Genomic DNA, 23,218 nt, shown 5'->3' with positions numbered 1-23,218 from the left:
TATTTTTTCAGACTGTTTATAATGATAATTTTCAATTAACAAAGTCTTTAATTTTATTCAACTCTCCTATTCCAAACTGTGTACCAAAAAAGACACTAAAATCCTATGGTCACTATTGGCAATTTCAATAAAATCATAACTATACACTGGAAAAATGAGGCTTCCTACGCTCAAGGAATTTGAGACTTTAACAACAACAGTTGCTCACATGGAAATATTAACAGTGAAGAACAGAACTAAAAGATCTACTTCTTACTATTACTCTTGGATGAAAGTACTGGAAATACTTGAAAATATCGAAGAAGATATATCATCTTATGTTTCTAACTTTATATAATATAGAATTTCAATGTTATTTGCATAGACACCAATGTAAATAGTTATATAATGGTTTGAAGTTAGTAATGTTTTAGAATTGTAAATATGTTATTTATCTTTATTTCATGTAATGTTTAAGACATCTTATTTGAAATAATAAAAAAAATATTTAGTGAAAAAAAAAAAGTTCGAACAGTCTGAATGGAGATCTCCATACAGTGCAGAATGAGAAGATCTCTTTTTCCGCAATGTAGTGCGATCTCTGCGTTGGTATATTTAAATAGAGGGAGGGGTGTGGGGAGTGCAGGGGGCTTGCACCCCTGCTAGGAACATGTAGTTTGTTATTTTTGTTTTATTGTTTTTAACATGTTCGAACTTTTAAATGTTCAATCATATGGTCTCGGCCATATGAAAGTTGAACATTTGAAAGTTTGATCATGTAAAGTAGACTGTAGAATATGAACAGCCAAAAAGCATGTGTTCAAGGAAATTGAGTATGTGACAGTTTGTATAAACTGAGATGTACTGAGTACTGTGAACTCTGAACTGTGAATAATGGAAAAATACTGAACAAACAAGAGTCTGCCTGAAAGCAGGAAACTGTGCCTTTTATGGAAGCATATCCGACTCTCTCTGTCTGCCTAGAGATATGATGATGTGAATTGTCTTATGTTTACGGGTAAACCTTTGATTAGTTAATTGCCCTGTATAATGGTTTAATTGGTTCATTTCTTTACTTTTGTATTGTCAGCAATATCATCAGTATATAAGCTTGTTTATTCTTTTGTTCTGGGAGTCTCCCTGGTGCTTTCCATGAGGCTCCTGCACGTGTGTACTGTAGTTATTAAAAAAACACTGAAAGAGAGAAAGAACTGTATCTGTCTTCATTCTTAAAGTAATGTACGACTTAACAATTGGTGCCGTTTACTCGGATCTGAATTAAGAGCAAGCTGCAGCAGTTGAGAACTGAACGAAATACTGCTAAAAGGGCCCACAACATATTTTTCTGTTTCTGTAGTATTTCTTTCATTTTTCTCTCCCTGCCTGCTTTCTAAAGTTTTATGAACAAAATTTTTTATATCTGACAAAGTTATGATTTCTCTCCTTCAGTCGTTTTAAGGTTAAGTGGCTTGCATTTCTTTTCTGCTTTGAATGCGCAGTATGAGAGTGGGGTTAATATGGAAAATACTGGTGTCATACGTATGAAAGAAGGAATGATAGTGGGGTAACAAGGAATGATAGTGGGGTAACAAGACGTTTTTATAACGCCTTAGCTAAAACCTGTGTTAAGCAGGTATAGCTTATTGAGTGAGAGCAGGGTAATAAGACATTTTCATAACGCCTTAGCTAAGCCTGTGTTAAAAAGGTATAGCTTACTGAGTGATAGTGGGGTATTGAGTGAAAATGGGAGCGAGTGTGGGAAAATAAATGAGCCAGAAAAAGGTACACCAGCTGGTTATATGTTTTATCGGGTGTCCCGGGACAGTTGTATGTTTTTAGATTAGTGGATCGCCCTTACTAAGGATGACGGCGATCTTGCTTTTCCAGAAAATGGTAGTTTTAATAAAGATGTTTTGACTAATTTATGAAAAAAGTTAAAGAAAGGAAAAATAGCAGGGCTGTGCTGGGCAGCTTTTAATGATTGGATGTGTGAGGCTAAAGAACAGGAAAAAGATTCGGTCATTAGTAGTCTTACGGATAGTCAACAAAAGTTAAAAGAGCAGATAAAAGAACTGCGACAAACTGCTAAGAATCTAGATATAGCTAACGGTAAACATTTAAAAGAACCACCCTTTAAGGGATTATATCAGGTACAGGAGTTAAATAAATTACAGATACCTGAATCATCTGAAGATGATAATCCATGGTTCCCCCCACCCCCTACGGCTCCTCCACCACAATATCAGCCTTCACAACTACAGGATGGAACTGTTAGCTCCACAATACAGAGTGAAGGCCGGCGGAGGGAAGAGCAAATTATTCCTGACCCCAGACGGGGAGATCAGGTGATAGGAGGTCAGTCTAGCTGCCTAGCTATAGAACAACCTGACCAAATAGATACAGGCAAATCATCCCCTAGAGTAACCTGCTCTAAGGTAAATAAACAGCACATTAGAAAAGTGCAAATGCTTTTTGACCATAGGTCCAGTCAGCCGAAAATACCTCAAAACAGGAAAACTGTATATTCACACAAAGGTAAATATTATAAGCAATGCCCAATTGTGATTATGGACAAGGATGGTTACATTAGTCCGGATAAATCTCATCAAAGCTTTACTTCTGATTTGAGCACGAGCTCATCAGATGAAGCAGGAGTATGTCCACTGAGGGAGGTTCCAAATCCAGCACATGCTAGAGATGCGGAACAACCGGCTACTGTAGTCGTACCTAGGGCGTGGTCGGCAGTTGATTTTCAAGCTATTACTAAATCACTTCTGCCCATTCGCAATAACCCAGCAAAGTTTCAACACTTATTAGCCGGACACATTTGTTTACAAAATCCTACTATAGAAGAAGTTCAAGCTGTCCTCCAATACACTGTTCCAGCTGATCTGATGAAACATATCTGCTATCATGCCAATGTCCCCACCCCAATACCAAAGCATAATACACAAGGGGAAAATGGTTTTGAAGCAGTCAGACAATGAATAGTTGATGCTGTCATCGTCATAGTGCCACCCACCCCAAATTGGTCTAAGATTAAGTCAGTCATACAGAGAGAAGATGAACCTATAGATGAGTACTTACAATGACTTACTGATGCCTTTGAGGCATTTTCTGGATACCCAGAGCCCACTGAAGGGCCAGCACAGAGCGGGCTGTCAGCCACTTTTGTGGATGGGTTACACCCTCAAGTGAGAGATAAATTAAAAAGAAGTATGTTTGAATTGGCCTAGTTTAGGCCTGCATGAGTTAGTTCAGCAAGTACAATATCTATCTGACCATTTGGCTAAAGAAAAAAAGGATTTGCAGGAAAAATTAGTACAAGCACAAATTCAAATGTGTAACGCTTTTGGCCAACCCGGTCACCGAGGTAGAGGACGAGGGCGGGGTAGAGGGAGGGGTAGAGGTCACAGTCCAGCTACTCAAAATAAACAAAACTATCAAGGTACGCAATCAACCCAACCCCAGAATGCCAGTAATCAGACTGAGTGCTTCAATTGTGGCCAGGTAGGCCATTGGAAAAAATGAGTGTCCATATTTGGCTGAACAACCTGCACCATACACTGAGGCGCCACAACAATGGAATTCTAACTGGACGCCAAACCCTCGACAGCAACCACAATGAAGGTTCCCTGAACAGAAACAGCAGCGGTTGTACCCCTTCCTTCCTGTGGAACAGGCCGGACCACATGTCATGTTACTGGTTAAAAAGACAATCATATCCATTTTTGATTGATACCGGAGCGACTAAATCTATGCTAACTAGCAGAACCGCCATGAATATCCCACTTTCTAATAAAGTAACTAAAGGAGTAGGTGTCTCTGGTATACCTATTGAGTATTCTGAAACCTTTCCAGTCCCAATAACTTTGGGACCGTTGCAAGATAATCATGCGTTTTTAGTAGAACCTTCAGCACCTTTAAATTTATTAGGAAGAGACTTGCTTTGCAAAATGGGGGCCACCATTTCTTGCACAGCTGATGGAGTTTATCTCCAAGTACCTTCAGACCAACAAGACACTACTTTAGCATCCTTGGATGATACCATCACATTACAACCGATGTGTATTCAGTCAGATTCTAACAGAAATTAAGATTTACACTCCCTACCCTCTTACTTGTGGACAACTCACGATAATGATGTAGGATTTTTGACTTCAGCTATCCCTGTAAAAATAACCCTAAAACCAGGAGCAAAGTTGCCTCGAGTACCACAGTACTCTCTAACAGCTGTGGCTATCTCTGGTATAGCCCCTGTTATTTCTGCACTAACACAGCAAGGAATAATAGTACCCACCACAAGCCCATGTAACACTCCAATATTACCAGTAAAGAAACCTGGTAAACAAGCTTACAGATTTGTGCAGGATTTACGGGAAGTTAACAAAGCAGTTATGCCTGTCTTCCCAATTGTGCCAAACCCTGCCACTATTTTAAGCTGTATCCCACCTACAGCGTAATGTTTTACAGTAATAGATATCTCATCAGCCTTTTCCTCTATTCCAGTACATTCTGACAGTCAATATTTGTTTGCTTTTACCTACAAAGGGCAACAGTGTACGTGGACCTGATTGCCCCAGGGGTATGTAGAATCCCCAACTTTATTTTCAAGGGAAATGCATAGACAGTTACAAGATTTCCAACCACCGTCATGTTCAGTTCTAGTCCAGTATGTGGACGATATACTTATAGCCTCCCCAGACAGTAATGCATGTAAGGAAGATTTTCTTTTAGTGTTAAAATTTTTAGCTGCACGAGGATTAAAGTAAATAAATCAAAACTGCAATATTGTCAAGAGAAAGTACAGTATTTGGAACACATTATTGAAATGGGTTCTCGCCGGATACTCCCTAACCGTATCAGTTCTATTCAAAATGCACCATGTCCTGTAACCCAGAGGCAACTTAGAGGATTCCTTGGTCTAGCAGGATACTGCAGACAGTGGGTGTCTAATTTTTCAGAAATTACCACCCCCCTGTTGCAACTCTTGAAAAAAGACATTACAGACTCTCTACCCTGGACATCACAGCATGATGAAGCTTTTCAGGCAATCAAAACAGCCTTGGTAAATCCTCCTGCCTTAGGGTTACCGGACTATTTCAAACCTTTTGTTTTCGTTTGTTGTGAATGAAATAAGACTGTTCTGGGTCTCTTAACCCAGCAACGCACTGGAGGATACCGACCAATTGCTTACTATAGCACTCAATTGGATCCAGTTGCTTCTGGTTACCCATCTTGCTTATGGGCTGTGGCAGCTGCAGCCGTCTTGGTAGACATGGTAGCTCCACTAACCCTGGGACATGACACTGTATTAGTAGTCCCACATGCCGTTCAAGCCTTGCTTCTGAAGACTAAAACACAATATCTTTCAAATGCATGCCTTACTAAGTATGAGATAAGTTTAATGGGAAATCCTGCTTTACAAGTTAAACGCTGCCCACCAATAAACCCTGCCTCTTTAATACCAACCTCAGACGAGGGTGAACCACATGACTGTGTGCTTGTGGTTAACTCTGTTCTTTCTCCTAGGTTAAATTTATATGATACTCCTTTGCAAAATCCTGATTTAGTTCTTTTCGTTGATGGATCCTGTTTAAGAACAAACTCTGGAAAATTCCAAGCTGCTTGGTCAGTCTGTACACCGACTGAAGTATTGCGATCAGCATGACTACCTACAGGCGCCTCTGCCCATGCCGCGGAATTAGTGGCATTATCACATGCATGTAAATTAGCTAAAGACAAGTCTGTTACTATTTATACTGATTCCCATTATGCCCATGGTGTTGTTCATGATTTTGGCATATTATGGAAAGAACAAGGGTTCTTAACATCCTCCAGAACACCCATTAAAAAACATTTTTATATCAATAATTTATTACAAGACTTGTTACCTTCTGAAATTGCTGTTGTTAAATGTGCAGCCCATCAATCCAGTGATTCTTTCGAAAGTAAGGGCAATAATTTTGCTGACTGGGCTGCTAAACAGGCTGCTTTCTCACAAACTGTTCAGGGTCACTTTCTGCAGCCGTTACAATCTATGAAAACTTTTGATGAAACAGTGCTAAAACCTTTACAGAATGAGGTTTCAGAATCAGAAAGAAGAACATGGCTGGCTCAAAATTGTTTTAAACGCTCTGATTTAATTTGGCAACATCCAGATGGTAGATTGGTCTGCCCCTTATCCATGCTAAATTCCCTCATTAAAGCTTATCATTTGCCAGCCCATGTTGGGGTACAAGCTTTAATAAAACAAATCCAAAAGGATTGGTTTGCCCCAAAGCTTTCTGCTTCTGTATAGCACTTTGTGAGCACGTGCTCCATTTGTTTACAGTACAATATTTCCAAAGGCACAATGGCTCCCGCACAACCCTTACCAAAACCATTGGGACCATTTTGTACTTTGCAATGGGATTTTATTGAATTACCACTGTGTGCACATTTTAAATATGTTTTAACTGTTGTTGATGTTTTTTCTGGATGGTTAGAAGCATACCCATGTGCGGAAAATTATGCTATCTCAGTTGCTAAGAAACTTTGTTATGAATTTATACCTCGATTTGGTGTTCCTTGTTATATATATTCAGATCGTGGAACACATTTTACAGCTCAATTAATTGACTCACTGTGTACTATGTTGGGCATCACTCTAAAATGTCATTGTCCATATAGACCGCAAGCCTCTGGAATCACTGAACGCATGAATCAAACACTGAAAACTAGACTAGCAAAAATTACTACTGAAACAGGCCTCACTTGGGTACAGGCCTTACCACTAGCTTTGCTCTCTATGAGAGCTCAAGTATATCCTGCTAAAGGTCTTTCTCCTCATGAAATCCTAATGGGCCATCCTATGCACATGCCCATGACTCCACCACCACCCTTTTCTGAGTATGATGCATTTGATCATGATGTTATTGTATACTGAACTTCTCTTGTTTCTTTCTTACAGTGTTATCACTGCCAAGTAGCAATGACACAGTATAACCCTGATCCTTTTATGCCTTCTGAACTACAACCAGGTGATTGGGTGTATGTCAAGTCTTTCTCCAGAAAAACAGCACTGTAACCTCGTTGGAAGGTGTTCTACCTGGTTCTATTGACAACATCTTCAGCAGTACGATTACAAGGCTCACCCACCTGGATTCATATATCACACGTTAAGAAAGTCATCCCTTCTGAGGATCAAACTATTCTACCTTTCACAGCTCTCGATTCTCCACCTATTGCTTCCCGAACTCGAAGCCATACTGTGCCTGCACCTGATAATGTCTGACATTTCTCCAATCGGAACACTTCTCCATTTCAACACAATTCAACCGAAACCACCATTTCCACAAAAGTACTGTACAGCTATTTTGGTGGTTATTTTTGTTGTTCTTATATTTCTACTGTGGCCATTTCTATTTTCTGCTACAGTAACACCTCATGCCAAAAGAACTGCATGGCATCCACCATTCAATACCTACCAAGCTATAAAATAAACTTATGCATCATCCCTTAATGTCTCCAATTGCTGGATCTGCACTGCCATCCCTACGGTTCATGGGGGATTGATGCTAAATATAGTTCCTTTAGGGATTGAAGAGACTTGGATGAATCTGATCTATGACACATCAAGAGTTATTTCAAAACACAAAGTAGCATTACAGTTGCCTGTTTGTCAAAATGGAACTGTGTGTTTTCAAAAACCTGATAAAACCAGAGTAGGGTGGAGCCATTGTAACAAAACTGTGGTATATAACTGCACTGCATGGGGTTGTGTAACAGATTTCTTACCTATATTAAAAATTGTTAAAAACTCTATAGCTAACTTTTCCCAGAAAATAGAAACTGTCTACTGGAAAATGTTTGAAGGACGGCAGAATACTGGGAATCATTTTAAGTCTATCAATAACACCATCAAAGTAGAAAACTGTTATTTTGTGTATGGAAGAAAAGCATATAAATCGCTACCAGGAAACTGGTCTGGCAGCTATTTCCTGGGTTACCTAGTTCCAGCTATTCGACATGTATCTACATTACCTAAGGGAAAAGTTTGGAACATTTGAGAAGTCAAGAAGCCTGCCAATCCAGTAGGCCAAGTTGATGCTTCATGGATCTATCATCATGACTTAGCTCATGCAAGTACCAAAGGACTGTCCCATATGGACTTGGGTGATGATGTCATATCATGGGCTGGTATAATTCCGTCATACAGAGCAGTGAAATCAATTTGGGAACTGAGAAAGTTATCTAAACTGCTCGAAAGTTTGAGCAATGCCACATTTTCTGCCTTAGAACTAGTGACCAATGAACTAACTGCTATGAGAGCTGTAGTACTCCAAAACCGTATGACCCTCGATTTCACCCTAGCGGTGAAACGAGGAACTTGCGCTTTAATCTAGGAGGAGTGCTGTACGTTTATACCCAACAATCAGCATGAGATTGAAAGTCATCTTGAACTGATTCAGAGAATTTCCAAACTCTCAGAGGCCAAAGAGGCTGATAGCTCAACATGGGCTTGGTTGACCAACCTGTTCTCAGGTTGGGGAGGTGGACTGTTGAAGCTGATTTTATTAATTGCAGTATTAGCAATTGTTGCTTTTGTTGTCTTATTTCTAATCAAAGCACTGATCTTGAAATTAATATCTTCAAAAACTGTGAAAAAAGTGCCTACGTTTTATATGCCTGCAACTATGACTGTAGATAATGAAATGACAATGTCTCTCAATGATGAAAAGACTAGTAGCATGGTTATGCTAGATTTGTGGCAAATGTATGACAGGTTAAATGATGATGCTTACACAGCATCAAAAGGGGGATTGTAGAATATGAACAGTCAAAAAGCATGTGTTCAAGGGAATTGAGTATGTGACAGTTTGTATAAACTGAGATGTACTGAGTACTGTGAACTCTGAACTGTGAATAATGGAAAAATACTGAGCAAACAAGAGTCTGCCTGAAAGCAAGAAACTGTGCCTTTTATGGAAGTATAGCCGACTCTCTCTGTCTTCCTAGAGATATGATGATGTGAATTGTCTTATGTTTACGGGTAAACCTTTGATTGGTTAATTGCCCTGTATAATGGTCTAATTGGTTCATTTCTTTACTTTTGTATTGTCAGCAATATCACCAGTATATAAGCGTGTTTATTCTTTTGTTCTGGGAGTCTTCCTGGTGTTTTCCATGAGGCTCCCGCACGTGTGTACTGTAGTTAATAAAAGCCAGTGAAAGAGAGAAAGAACTGTATCTGTCTTCATTCTTAAAAGTAATGTATGACTTAACAAGACCCATATACATGTGTGTGTGTATATATATATATATATATATATATATATATATATATATATATATATATATATATATATATGGATCTACTTTGATCCAGCAAATTTAAATTCGTGATCTCACTTACGCAAAAGTGCATTTTTTCGACAATGCTCTTTTGTGTAAAAACAAAAATAAAACCTAAACCAAAAAAAAACACACTAAACATAATTATGCAGGAGGGCAAGCCCCCCCTGCACCCCCCACTTTAATATTCTCACTCCAAGATTGCACTACAGTGGGAAAAAGCACTGTACCACGATCTCAGCAATAGTTTGCTTAGTTGTACATCAACACTAAACGTTGATGTACAACTAACTTTACATGCAAACTGCATGTTTTTATTTCTTTTTTTTTTTTTTTATTTTTATTTCTGTTTTTACATGATAGGTTCATAGGTTCATAGATTAGTACTGCATTTTCAAAAAATTTACTTTCGCGAAAGTTGGGTCATGAATTTAATATATGTATATATATATATATATATATATATATATATATATATATATATATATATATATGCAGATGCAAAAATATGCTAAAACATTTAGTTCAAGAAGTAGTTTACAATGTCAAATCATGGAGAAAAAAATGGAATTATGCTTACAGAGCTTTATGGATAAGTTCTAGTCATAATAACTGAGATGGCTTATGCTACCAGGACAGCAGCATTTCATTATACAGAGAGGTATGAAGACATTACAACAGGCAAGTGAGAATAGTTGTAAGAAAGGATAATGTGGGGAGAAAAGAAGAGAAAAGTTGTGAGAGGTGTGTACAGGGAAGATGAGTAGAAAGGAAAGTGTGAGAGATGCAAAGAGAACAGGGCAATATGATGAATGAGAGGCACTAAGTAAAGGGGATGACAAGATGGGACAAGGAAAGACAAGATAGAGATGAAGAGGTGTGAAAGAGCTGCAGGGTTCATGTAACATGACCTGAGTAAGTGCAGCTACACTTTTTTTTGGGTGAAGTTGTATTCCTTGAACTGTAACATCTGAGTACTTTTAGACATTTCAAATTGAGAAACGAATGGAGTCCCCTACTTTAGGTGGTGGTATTTTTCTTTGAGGAGTCAGCAAATTACTAATAAAAACATTAAGGCCACCATTCCAAATGACTTGCTCTCAGTGTAAGTGACCACTTACCCTGGACCACTTACACAGGGAGAAGGCTGACAGCATGTGTTTTGAAATCTGGCCCCTGGTGTAAGCATGCTTATAGCGAGCCCTTACAATTTTAAGTCACTTACTGTGAGAGCAGTCTTTCAAAATCAGGGCAGACTTACATTGAGAGCAAATCTATTGGAATCCCACCCTATATACAACAATAAAAAATGTCACAGACTGTGACATAATATTTTATTCAATATATGAAAATAATGGATGTGAACTATACAACTAGAATGTAAAGAGTCCAAAACGTTATTAAATGAATTCCTGGTTCCACTGCATAGTTAGAGGACATAATCATGTTTTCATCTTAGATTATTGGCTGCATTTCCTGGAGTTTTCCTGAATAAAGGATAGTAAATTTGCTCTGCACTTGACTTTGTAAGGAATTTACTACTGTGATGAGTACAGTAAAACCGAGTACTAGACATTATAGTTCAGTATTTATCATCAGTGCTTCTTTCACATTTGATAACATATAAGCATTAGTGTTATAAAATATTAAACACAAGTCCAGATGAAAGAAATGGATCCTTACCTTAAACAGTCTTATGGCTGTGACCCAGCACGTCCTGCTCTGTTCATCGTCCGCACAGAGCAATTTCAGGTCTTTGGTTCCTCCAGCTTTATTAGGCTAGAAGGCCACAGTATATTGTTTAACATTAGTGCAAATCCTGAAGACAACACCTGTTGAAATGAAAGCAACTAAAATTCTTCTATTATATTTGCCTTTGTCAGTTATTTTCTTTTCTTACTACATTTCTACTTTGTTTGCAGTATGAAATGATGTTTAACATGCAGAAAAGTAACAGCTTGGTACCTTGTGGAGTATATAGCTGTTTCATATAGTCCTTATTTGCAGCTGACATGCCACTATGGTTTATCTATATTCTTTAGACATCAGAACATTTTGCAAATACAACTTGTCACTGTCTTTGATAAATCACTTCTTAAACAACAAATCAGTTCTTGAATAACAATCACTTGGTAAAGCATCTTGCTATATTTTTCAGTCCTCTATACTTCTGCACTATAATAACAGGTAGTTGCAACTTTCTAGACTTTTTCTAGATTATGTAAAAGTATAAACTGAGTAGTTCAATTGAAGAAATTCCATATTTGAATTCTTTTCACACCTCTATATATAACATAATAGATTTTCTAAATGTTGCACCTGAGGGTACCATACACTAATTAAACTTTTGTTCTTAGGCCCCATTATGACAAAAAAAAAATTCTAAATAAATACATAGGCAATTAAAACATTAATAATAAATAAATATTTCATACTTAGTAGTAAATAAATAAAATGAAATACTGTTACTGGCAATCACAATTGTCACATGTCTAAACAACCCATGCCAAACTTAGACATGCAACATAGCAGGTACAATGCTTGTTTGTTTAGCCAGGACTTTGTGGATTTTGTACATAACCGTCTCCTAAATAATGTTACAAGAGACATTTATTTTCTGGAAGAATCTATTAGTAAATGATTACATGTGCAGCATTTGCGTTACAGTCAGAGTCTATCAGTAATTCCAATTTAGCTGATCTTATTGTCACACGCTGAGTATCATAATGGTAAAAAAATGCCACGCTGCTTAGAATAACATTGTAGTACATGGAGAGCAGTGATTATGCTCATATATTCAGAAAAAGACAAATCACTTAAGCATTACCTTAACACAAGACCAAATCTTAACAAATGTTAAGCACCCCATGATTAACTTGTAAATGTTGGGTCTCAGTACTGACCAGCAGAATAAAAAACATATACTGGCCCTCTTCAAGAAAAATGTTGATGAGTGGATGGGAAATAGAAAATTTAACCCAGGGTTCACTGCAGTGGCTCTACTCAACAGAGGCACTAGGAAATAAAGTTAAGTGGCACGATGCAGGGGTCATCCTATGGGCTAGGCTTGTAAAAGCTCCAGGGCCATTAGCCTAGTACACACCTATGAACCTATGAACCTATACCTGTTTCTGTCTGCTATCTGTAACAATAACAGGATGTTTGTTCTTCTGCATTTTCTAAAGTATACAAAGTCTGAAACTGAAATGAATGTCATCATTTAGTGACTTCATTTCTTAGTAATTTGTCTGAAAACCAAATATTTTATGAAGAACAGACCAAACATATGAGGCAAAAATGTGGACATTCTGTGAAAATTTATACATTTGAGTGGCATGGCAAGGTGAGTGTAAACATAAGAGACTGCGTTACACTCTCTTCATGATAGTGATTGCTAAGTGCTTCCTCACCAAGAGGATCACTGACCTCAAACAGATGTCCTATGCAGCTCGACTGAAGAAACTCCAGCTTTACTTGGTTTCATACCGCCTATTCAGAGATGATCTCTGTCTGACATACAAGGCCATGTCCAACCCAGAATTGATGGACATACTTCACCTAAAGAAAACCATATCCCCTTGAGCCACATGCTCTAGGGATCTAAACCTCACCACAACAATAACTAGGACTTCCTGGAGGGATAGAGTCCTGTCCGAGAGACTTCTCATGATTTGGAACAAGATTCCAATCTACATTAGGCAGAGCTCCACACTAACACTCTTCAAGAGAAACCTTGACGATTGGATGGGAAACAGAAAGTTTACCCCGGGGATCACTTCAGTAGCTCTGCTGGACAGAGGCACAGGGAACTAATCTAAGGGGGCAGCAAAAGCCAACACATTCTGGCTAGGCTTATAAATGCCTTTGGGCAGATAGCCTAGTACCTATCTATGAACCTATAAAAGACAGCAAAAGACTTAGAGCTTTTTTTTTCTTTGTAATTAGTAGTGCATGGAAATTAGAGAAGATAAAGCTCCATGGACTACAAAAATGTATGATCGTGTCTCTGATCATAACCTTTAATTTTCTGTTCTAGCATCTATGTGTCAAACCCATAACAGGTTATAATCAGGTTGTGATCAGTGGTGTCAAAGGAAAAAACTTCAAAGACCAATACATGTAAGGTTCAGTTAAGGCACATTTAATAACTTGCAGCAAGGAGACAAAAACATGCAAATATAAGATTTTGCCTAACTAACAGGAAGTATGCTATTCTTGTACTGTTTTACAAGACATGGCCTTCTATAGCTGATGTAATCAAACACAACTTTCAGTATTGTTCTACAGCAGATGTTACTCAGATTTTCTGCTGACATGACTAGATTTGCGAGAAACTTTTTGAGAAAAACAACCTGGCCTTGATGGGCACTAGCCAGTTACAAGCCTCTGTTGTATAGTTCTAATACATGTGTTACATTTCAAGGTACTTTTCTAGCTCAGACACAAGCAAATGCTGATTGCAGTTCATATTTTCAAGCAGTCTCTGTTCTAATTATCTATAGCTTCTGCAGCTGTGTATTTTCTCACAGCACAAGCGGAACTCCTTGTCTAAGTTTCATAACATTTATACAAGTTGTATTGTTCTATTCATTATTTTCCTGACACAAGCAGAAATCATCTGCTTCTCAGTAAATTTCCAAGGCATAAGCAAAGATTTTAGCTGCGCATATTTCATGACAATACAAGGTCAGAAAGCTTCTGCAATTTGTACAGATTTATGCAGTGTAAAAATAGAATAAATGTGTTAACCCTTTTCAAGCTTTAAATGCACTAAGCATATTACTAATACATATACTAATACATATTTTTCTGACAGGTGGCCCAATCCTAATCCCTCAGGGTTACAAATAAGGTTCATGTTACAGCCATGCTGGCTGCTTGATGCAGCGGTTTAAAGAGATAACATCACTGATGTAACTGTACTGTAGGAAATGGTGTAGCAGCCTCATGGCCAGCTGTCCAGTTCTTCTGACTGCATAGGGGGAGAATACAAGTGGGCAGCATTCTCTGCTGCATTCTGCACTACATGCAGTCCAAAAAGCGAGGAACCATGGAGATGTGGTCTGCACAGCACAAGAAAAGAGCAGCCTTGTGAAGTTGACATGACCTTGTACATGATAGGTTTTGGTTTGTATTTCTGGGCAGTGGACTTGACTGCCCAATTGCGCAAATAGACTTTGTTTTACTTTTAGTTATGTTAGATGGATGATGGGTTAAAATAAAGTCAATACACCACTGCCTTTTTGTTGTTTTGTAATTAACAGTGTAATTCTGTTAAGCTGTCACACCTCAACAATATCTATGCATACCAATACAATTGAATTCCATGTCCATATGCCATTCTTGACCATCAGAAATAATTTCTTTATTTATCCTTAGTTGATCAGGTTAGCCTCACTGGCCTCTCTTTAGTGTAGATCCAAGGTGGTATTTATACTACTAGAGGAAATTTGGCCAGAGTATCAGGGAACTTTCTTTACTTTTTTCACAAGGTCCCATGGGATCTTTTACATCCACCTGAGCTACCACTAAGTCAAGATGGGGCCTCAGTTTAACATCTCATTTGAAAGATGGCATTCTCCATTATGCTGGACTGCAGTGTCAGTATTTGATCTGCCTGATGTAGGAATAGAACCCATAGCCTTCTGCATATTCTACCTGTTGCTCCACTGGCACTGACTATGTGCTACTTTATTTGAGAATTGCATTTATTTATTTATTACTTGTTAACCAGGAAAGTCCAACTTGGAATGAAGCCAATTTTCAGCAGATCCCTGAGGAGAAACATTCCAGATGCATGTCTTTGAACATGGGAGGAAACTGGATCACCCGGAGGCAACCCACACAAATGCAGCGAGGGCATACAGACTCCGCGCAGAAGGCACTCCAGCTGAGAATCGAACCGGAGAACCTCTTGCTGTGAGGTGACAATGCTACCACTGTGCCATCCACAAAGAGTAGAGTAAGTAATGTCTGTAAATATAGCACCATCAGACTTGACAAAAAGCACATCTGCCATTTATTTATTTATTATTTATTGAAGCATTTTACCCCCAAGTCCAGTGACCATCAAGCATCTCCATATCAATTCGGACCCCATTTGTTTCCTTGTGCTGAGGTTTTCACAACATAGATGCAAACGCTGTGTGTAGAAGTTTCTGCCTGTACTGGCATCTACAATGTGAGGGAGTTCTCACTGAGACACTAACCTTGACCTAGGTGGCAGATGTCAACACTCCTGTTACTATGGGGCATTGTGCATGATACGTCTGCTGGTGCAATCCTTTACCAGATAGTAGTAAGGGCTACTACTACTGGCTTGAGATCACCAAGCCAGCATTCACAATCCTGTCCATTTCAGTGCCTCTCAAGCTTTCCTTTGCATGGTGGTGATTCCCTGACTGAAAAATATAATTTTCTTCTCTAAGTATGGGTGAGTCAGCATCTTCTGCTTGCTTCCTCCCACCTCTGCCTGTCTCTTCCAGTATCCAGGCTACTAACTGAACTCAGATCATCTGAGTCATAGTCACAAATTTAGTTTTTACATCAGAACCTTGCAAAGAGGGCATATGTTACAATTTCAAAATTAATGGTCAAATCATAAAATTTATACTATCCTTAAGATCTAAGAGCAATGACAGGGAACAATTTAAGCTTGTCTTTATCTACCAAAGACAGAAATTCATAATGTGCAGCTCATCTAATCCTGAAGAGCATACCCAGTTACTCCAGGGAAATCATTGTATTACTTCCTGAAGAGCATACCCAGTTACTCCAGGGAAATCATTGTATTACTTCCTGAAGAGCATACCCAGTTACTCCAGGGAAATCATTGTATTACTTCCTGAAGAGCATACCCAGTTACTCCATGGAAATCATTGTATTACTTCCTGAAGAGCACACCCAGTTACTCCAGGGAAATCATTGTATTACTTCCTGAAGAGCACACCCAGTTACTCCAGGGAAATCATTGTATTACTTCCTGAAGAGCACACCCAGTTACTCCAGGAAATCATTGTATTACTTCCTGAAGAGCACACCCAGTTACTCCAGGAAAATCATTGTATTACTTCCTGAAGAGCACACCCAGTTACTCCAGGGAAATCATTGTATTACTTCCTGAAGAGCACACCCAGTTACTCCAGGGAAATCATTGTATTACTTCCTGAAGAGCATACCCAGTTACTCCAGGGAAATCATTGTATTACTTCCTGAAGAGCATACCCAGTTACTCCAGGGAAATCATTGTATTACTTCCTGAAGAGCATACCCAGTTACTCCAGGGAAATCATTGTATTACTTCCTGAAGAGCATACCCAGTTACTCCAGGGAAATCATTGTATTACTTCCTGAAGAGCATACCCAGTTACTCCAGGGAAATCATTGTATTACTTCCTGAAGAGCATACCCAGTTACTCCAGGGAAATCATTGTATTACTTCCTGAAGAGCACACCCAGTTACTCCAGGGAAATCATTGTATTACTTCCTGAAGAGCATACCCAGTTACTCCAGGGAAATCATTGTATTACTTTGTACGTTAATAATTTGACCTATAATTCAATGTCAAGTTATTTGTTACAGGTTTAGAAAAAGCCAACTGAAACAACTTAAAATGTACAAAAATTTCAACTAACAAATTTGTAATGATAAAAAATTAAATATTCAGAAAAGCTTCAGGAACCAAAGTAAATATGGGGGAGGGGGTTGGGAAGAGAGAATACTGAGTGCTTGGAATTACACTGCCATTATTGTTATTTTTAGACCTGTAAGCTTTAGTTTTAACATTTTCTGTAGGAAAGGTATGCACATTCTTTCCAGACGCCTACCTCATACCAATGTATGCACATTTTTTCCAGACGCCAACCTCATGGCGATGTATGAACGTTCTTTCCAAATGCCTACCTCATACCGCTGTATGTACATTTTTTCCAGACGCCAACCTCATACCGATGTATGCAAATTCTTTCCGGACACCTACCTCACACCAATGGCACCTACCCACTGAGACTGAAAAACAAGCTCTGTCACATGTTGAGCAACAATCCTGTAGTCTATTTGTTCTTTTGGCCTGAGAAAAAAATCAAATCAACTCATTGCTTTCCTTGGGATGAAAAAGACATGAGATTCTGTCCCAGTTCCCACTTAACTCTATCCTTGCTGTTGCCACACAACTATGTTATGCTACAGTCCGGGAGGGTGAATATGTCTCTGCACATCAGCCATCTGATACAGTATATAGCATGGAGTCACCGTCATCCTATGAGATGTAACTTCCTGCAATACTCTAGCTTGCTGATGGGGGTCAGCAGTGCAATGTGTCAACCCCCCCCCCAGGATGGGTGAGCCAGCACTGGCAGTTAGGTCATGTGAAGTATAGTTACAGTGTAATCCCTTCTGTGGCATGCACATTGTATTTAATATTTTGCATGCACAAGATGCCACACTGCAGACCTGTTTGCTGTTAGTTTTATGTTTTTTTGCTTGACTGAATATAAATTGCTTTCTGAAGTGCATGTGCTCCAAAAGAGGCTGCTGTGTTCAATTCAAGATTGTCTGCAGGAAGCAAGTGGTGGGTGGGGCACATTGAAATGGAGTGTGGCTAAATTATGGAAGGTCAATGACCATTTATTTGTAATCACCCAGCAAAAGGGGTCAGCCAATTTATCAACAGACAGGATAACTACCCAATCATTTAATACATTTTCTTGACTACATACACCTCTGATGCCAGACTGGAAGCAACAGAGCCAGCCTTAAGAGAGATGGAGTCTTACACAAAATACTATGTGGGCCCCATCTCCTGTTCTACTCATTCTGGCCCCATGTCATACAAAGGTAAAATCATTTATTTCTATTTTTTCCTACATTGTCTTAATTTTTGGCTTTTTCCTCTGTTGTTCAACAGACCATAACTGGCCAAGATTCCATTGTTGCACTGTAATAAGTGTGGGGCAAAGTAGAAGGATTCAGATAGGAAATCATATTGCTCTAAATGATAAATGAGTTTCATCTTAGAGATTCTTTCCATTCTTTTGATCCCATGGTGGTATGAATAAAAATATTAAGTGGGGAGGAAATTCAGTCTTACTTTTCTTACATAGCAAAAATAATTGGTGTACAAAGCTTGATGTTTAAAACTGATAAAATAGTAATGCCTAAAAAGTAATGACAAATTCTTGTAAGCATATATAAATCCAGTCTGAGAATATTCCCTTTCTATCTTTCTTTCAATGAAAAATGATAGATAACTTTTGTGTACGTCTCTGGTAATAGATTTGGATAAAAGTAAGATTCGAAATGACCATAGACATGTATTATATAGCTGAGGGTGTGGAGAATGAAATCAGACCAACTGTATAAAGTCCACACAGAAACAAGGATAATATGCAGACACCAAACAGAAGGTATCATGGCACTCCCCCCCCCCTCAACCTCCGAATCAAGTGCTGAGAGATGAGAGAGCTACTCACTGTACCTTTGTGATCGTCACACACATAGGTTCATAGGTTCATAGGTTGGTACTAGGCTATCAGCCCTAGGGCCTATACAAGCCTAGCCATAACAATTCCCTGGCTATTTCTTCCCACATTATTTACTTTCCTGGACCCCTGTCTAGCAGGGCAACTGACGTGATCCCTGGGGTGAATTTCCTTTCTCCCATCCAATCGTCAAGGTTCCTCTTGAAGAGGTCCAAAGAGGCACTCTGCTTGACATGTATGGGCAATGTATTCCAGAGTCTGGGGAGTCTCTGGGTCAGGAACCTATCCCTCCAGCATGTTTTGTTTATTGTGATGACAAGGTTTAGATCCCTGGAGCGTGTAGCTCTGAGGGATTGGGATTTCAGCTCTGGGTTTGACATGGCCTTGTATGTTAAGCAGAGATCGCCTCTGAGTAGACGATATGCGACAGAGTATAGCTGGAGTTTTTTAAGGTGGTCAGCATAGGGCATCTGCTTTAGGCCTGTGATTCTTTTAGTGAGGTATTTCTGAGGCCTTTCCAGTTGTTGCAGATGTCTTGAGAGGTACATACCAAATGGGGCGTTGTATTTTATAATGGGTCTAATGAGGGATGAGTACAGTGGGACAATGACCTCCTTTTTTCTGGATGAAAAGCCCTTCGTGATGAGGTGTGCCACATAGAAGGATTTCCTGACTGTTGTGGCGATGTGGTTATCGAAGGTGAGACCACTGTCCACCTGTGTCCCTAAGTCTCTTATCACACTTTCTGTGTTTAGTGTACTGCCACCTATATGGTAATTCATGGATACATGTTTTTTCCCAAAGGGGATAACAATACATTTCTTGGCACTGAGCTTGAGCCCATGGCTCTGGCACCAAGCATCTGTTTCTGTAAGGCCCTTTTGTAGAGTATCCACATCATTTGGGGATTCAATAATGGCTCCCAGTTTGCAGTCATCTGCAAACTTTGTTAGCCAGAGTCCCTTAGTGTTGACCTGTACTCCAGAGAAGTAGATGCCAAACAAGAGCGGCCCAAGGACTGAACCCTGAGGTACTCAACTTGTCACTTGTCTGGAGCTGGATTTGGAGTTGGCTACTTTTACAGTGTGGGTTCTATCAGTAAGCCATTTAGCAACCCATTGGGTGACATAGGGATTAATGCCCAACTTAGTAAGTTTATCTATGATTCCAGAGTGGGGGATGGTGTCAAAGGCCTTGCCAAGGTCTAGATAGGCTGTGTGGACCACCTTACCCTTGTCCATGGCTCTGGAGACTGATTCAAAGAAGTCAATCAGGTTCAGGAGACAAGATCGGCCCTTCACAAACCCAAACTGGGTGGGGTCCAGTGTTTGAAGGTTGCCAATGTCTTTGTTTATAAGTTCCATGATAATACACTCCATGGCCTTGCAGATAAGGCTTGTCAGACTGATGGGACGGTAGTTTCTGGGATCCAAGGTGGATCCCCCCTTGTGGATTGGGATAACTGTAGCTCTGTGCCACTCAGTGGGCATGAAACCTGAGGTGAGGCTATGATTAAACATGACACTTAGGTGAGGTGCCAGTTCATATTGTAGTTCATGTAGTACACAGCCCGGGATGTCATCTGGTCCCATGGATGCTGTATTCTTAGCTTTAGAGAGTGCGTTTTGTACCTGTGTGGCCGTTATTACTGGAATTTGGCAATCTTCCGGTATTGAGATGAGCCATTTAGGGGGTGAGAGGGGGGTGAAGTTGGCACTGAATCGATCTGCCAGGATATTGGCAATATCCTTCAGATCAGTATATTTAATGCCATTCTGTTTTAGCTCAGAGCAGATCTGAGTATTGCCATTTAGATTCTTGACATAGTTATAGAATGCTTTGTGGCTGTCTTTGGAATCTTTGGCAATTTTATTTTCGTAACTAGCTTTGGAGAATTTTATGAGGCATCTCAGTTTCTTACTGAGGCTAGTAAGGGAGTTTTTTGCATCCTGGGATTTTCCTCTTTTCTGCAAACGTTTCTTCCTTTTGTTGTAAAGTTTATTTATGGCAGGGGACCACCAGATTGGCTTCTTTTTTTTGGATGAGAGCATTTTGGTTCTATTTGGGATGGCACAATTCATGCATGCGTGGATGTGCTCGGTGCCTTAGTGTAGGATTCAGCAGTTGAACTTTCAGTTCCCGTCTGCATGGGTGTCATGAAGTTTGTCACTTCTGACTTGAGTAGCATGAAGTTGGCTTTGGAGAAGTTTTTTATGGTGGTTTCTTTACTGGGGGGTGGGGGTGGGATGTGGATGTTAAGGGTGATTAGCTTATGGTCAGACCTGACTAACGAGGGGGTGACCATAGGTATGGAGCATTTATTTCCCATGTTGGTAATGACCAGGTCTAGGATATTGGAGCCCCTGGTGGGACTATGGATTAGTTGATCCAGGGCGTTGGAATTTATGAATTCCAAGAACCATTGCGCAAAGGTGTTGGGACATGAGTAGTTTTCCCAGTTAATGGCAGGGTAGTTAAAATCACCCAGTATTAGGGTGTTTGGTTCTATCTTAATATTTTCCAGTATGTTTAGAAAGGTGTAGTGAGAATCTTGGGGTATGGTGGGGGATCTGTAGCAAGCTACAATTTGGATTGCAGTCTTACCTAGTGTTAGTTGCACTTGGAGAATTTCAGACATATTGTGTTGGCCAACTAGCCTGGTGGTGTGAATATCCTACCCAGATTGCCACATTCAGCCACTTACTTTGTATAATGCAGATGTTGACTGTGTTGGAAAGTGAAGAAATGCATGGTCAACCTGCTACTTGTAGCTACAGTGCAGTCCCTCCATGTGCAAAGTAAATTTCTGTTCACAGAACGCCTGCATAGTAACCAATTACAATCACTTTATCGACTGTGCACACCCTGGATGTTTTATTATGTTATAAATGAGTCACAGTAAAATATTACACCTGGCTTCATGCAAATACATACTAGATCTGCAAAATATGCACACAAACACACACAGACACACAAACACACAGATGTACCAGACAATGACAACAAATTTTATGGTGTGGACATTAGATGTCTGACTGGGATCAGATACATGGAAAAAATGCATAAATAATGGTCACACTAATTTCAGCAATCAATTGAAAAGTGCCCTGTACATACATACACACACACACACACACACACACACACACACACACACACACAGATATGCAAACGTACATACAGATGTACACTGTAATTACAACAAACTGCATAACTGTCTGTAGTTCAAATGTCTAAATAACCAAAAATGCCACACAGGAGCTATCTTCCCTGAACACACAATTTAATAAAAATGTTAAGCCCTGTCATCCTTTCATCCAGTGTGTAAGGACTTTATCAAAACAGTTCATGCTTCTTTCTTTCCACATATACACAAAGGAATCAGGTAATGACTCAGTTACAAATCATGTGATCAACAATTACTTTAAAAACAGTAAAACAGAACATACCTTCTTCTTCTTCTTCTTCTTCTTCTTCTTCTTCTTCTTCTTTCGGCTCCCGTTAGGGATCTCCACAGCAGATCAACTGTTTCCATTTCTTCCTGTCCTCTGCATCTTGCTCTATCACACCAACCACTTGCATGTCCTCTCTCACCATATCCATCAACCTTATCTTAGGCCTCCCTCTTTTCCTGTTACCTGGCAGCTTCATCCTTAGCATCTTTTTCCCAATATACTCGACATCCCTCCTCAGCACATGTCCAAACCAACGTAATCTTGCCTCTCTGGCTTTGTCTCCAAACCTTCCAACCTGAACTGACCCTCTAATATACTTATTCCTAATCCTGTCCATCCTCGTCACACCCAGTGCAAATCTTAATATCTTCATCTCTGCCACATCTAGCTCTGACTCCTGTCTTTTTTTCAGTGCCACTGTCTCCAACCCATATAACATAGCTGGTCTCACTACCCTCATGTAGACCTTCCCTTTCACTCTTACTGGTACTCGTCTGTCACAAATCACTCCTGACACTCTACTCCACCCACTCCATCCTGCCTGTACTCTCTTCTTCAACTCTCTTCCACACTCACCATTACTCTGAACTGTTGATCCCAAGTACTTAAACTCATCCACCTTCGCCACCTCTACTCCCTGCATCCTCACCATTCCTCTGTCCTCCCTATCATTCACACACATATATTCCTCTTCTCCCTAGAGCATATCTCCACCTCCCCATGGTCTCCTCCACCTGCTCCCTACTCTCACTACAGATCACAATGTCATCTGCAAGCATCATAGTCCACGGGGACTCTTGTCTGATCTCGTCTGTCAACCTGTCCATCACCATTGCAAATAAGAAAGGGCTCAGAGCTGATCCTTGATGTAATTCCACCTCCACCTTAAACACATCAGTCACTCCCACTTCAGACCTCACCACTGTCACACTACCCTCATACATATCCTGTACCACTCTTACATACTT

The 23,218-nt window shown here is 39.6% G+C and overlaps 1 protein-coding gene across 2 annotated transcripts in view; it reads right to left on the bottom strand.

The window, feature by feature from the left end:
* Positions 1–23,218, bottom strand: part of GRB14 (growth factor receptor bound protein 14) — a 1,680,298-nt gene that overhangs the window by 321,480 nt on the left and 1,335,600 nt on the right. For both annotated transcript variants that reach the window (XM_044074833.1, XM_044074832.1), the window contains exon 7: positions 10,999–11,094. In XM_044074833.1, coding sequence (XP_043930768.1) covers positions 10,999–11,094 — 96 coding nt within the window. The remainder of the gene's footprint in view (positions 1–10,998; positions 11,095–23,218) is intronic.

Source organism: Protopterus annectens, chromosome 6.part0 (assembly GCF_019279795.1).
Source record: "Protopterus annectens isolate FY-2018-M chromosome 6.part0, PAN1.0, whole genome shotgun sequence".
Classification (NCBI taxonomy): Eukaryota; Metazoa; Chordata; order Ceratodontiformes; family Protopteridae; genus Protopterus; species Protopterus annectens.
Note: the sequence above shows the minus strand (reverse complement) of the source record. Positions and strands in the feature narration are given on the sequence as shown.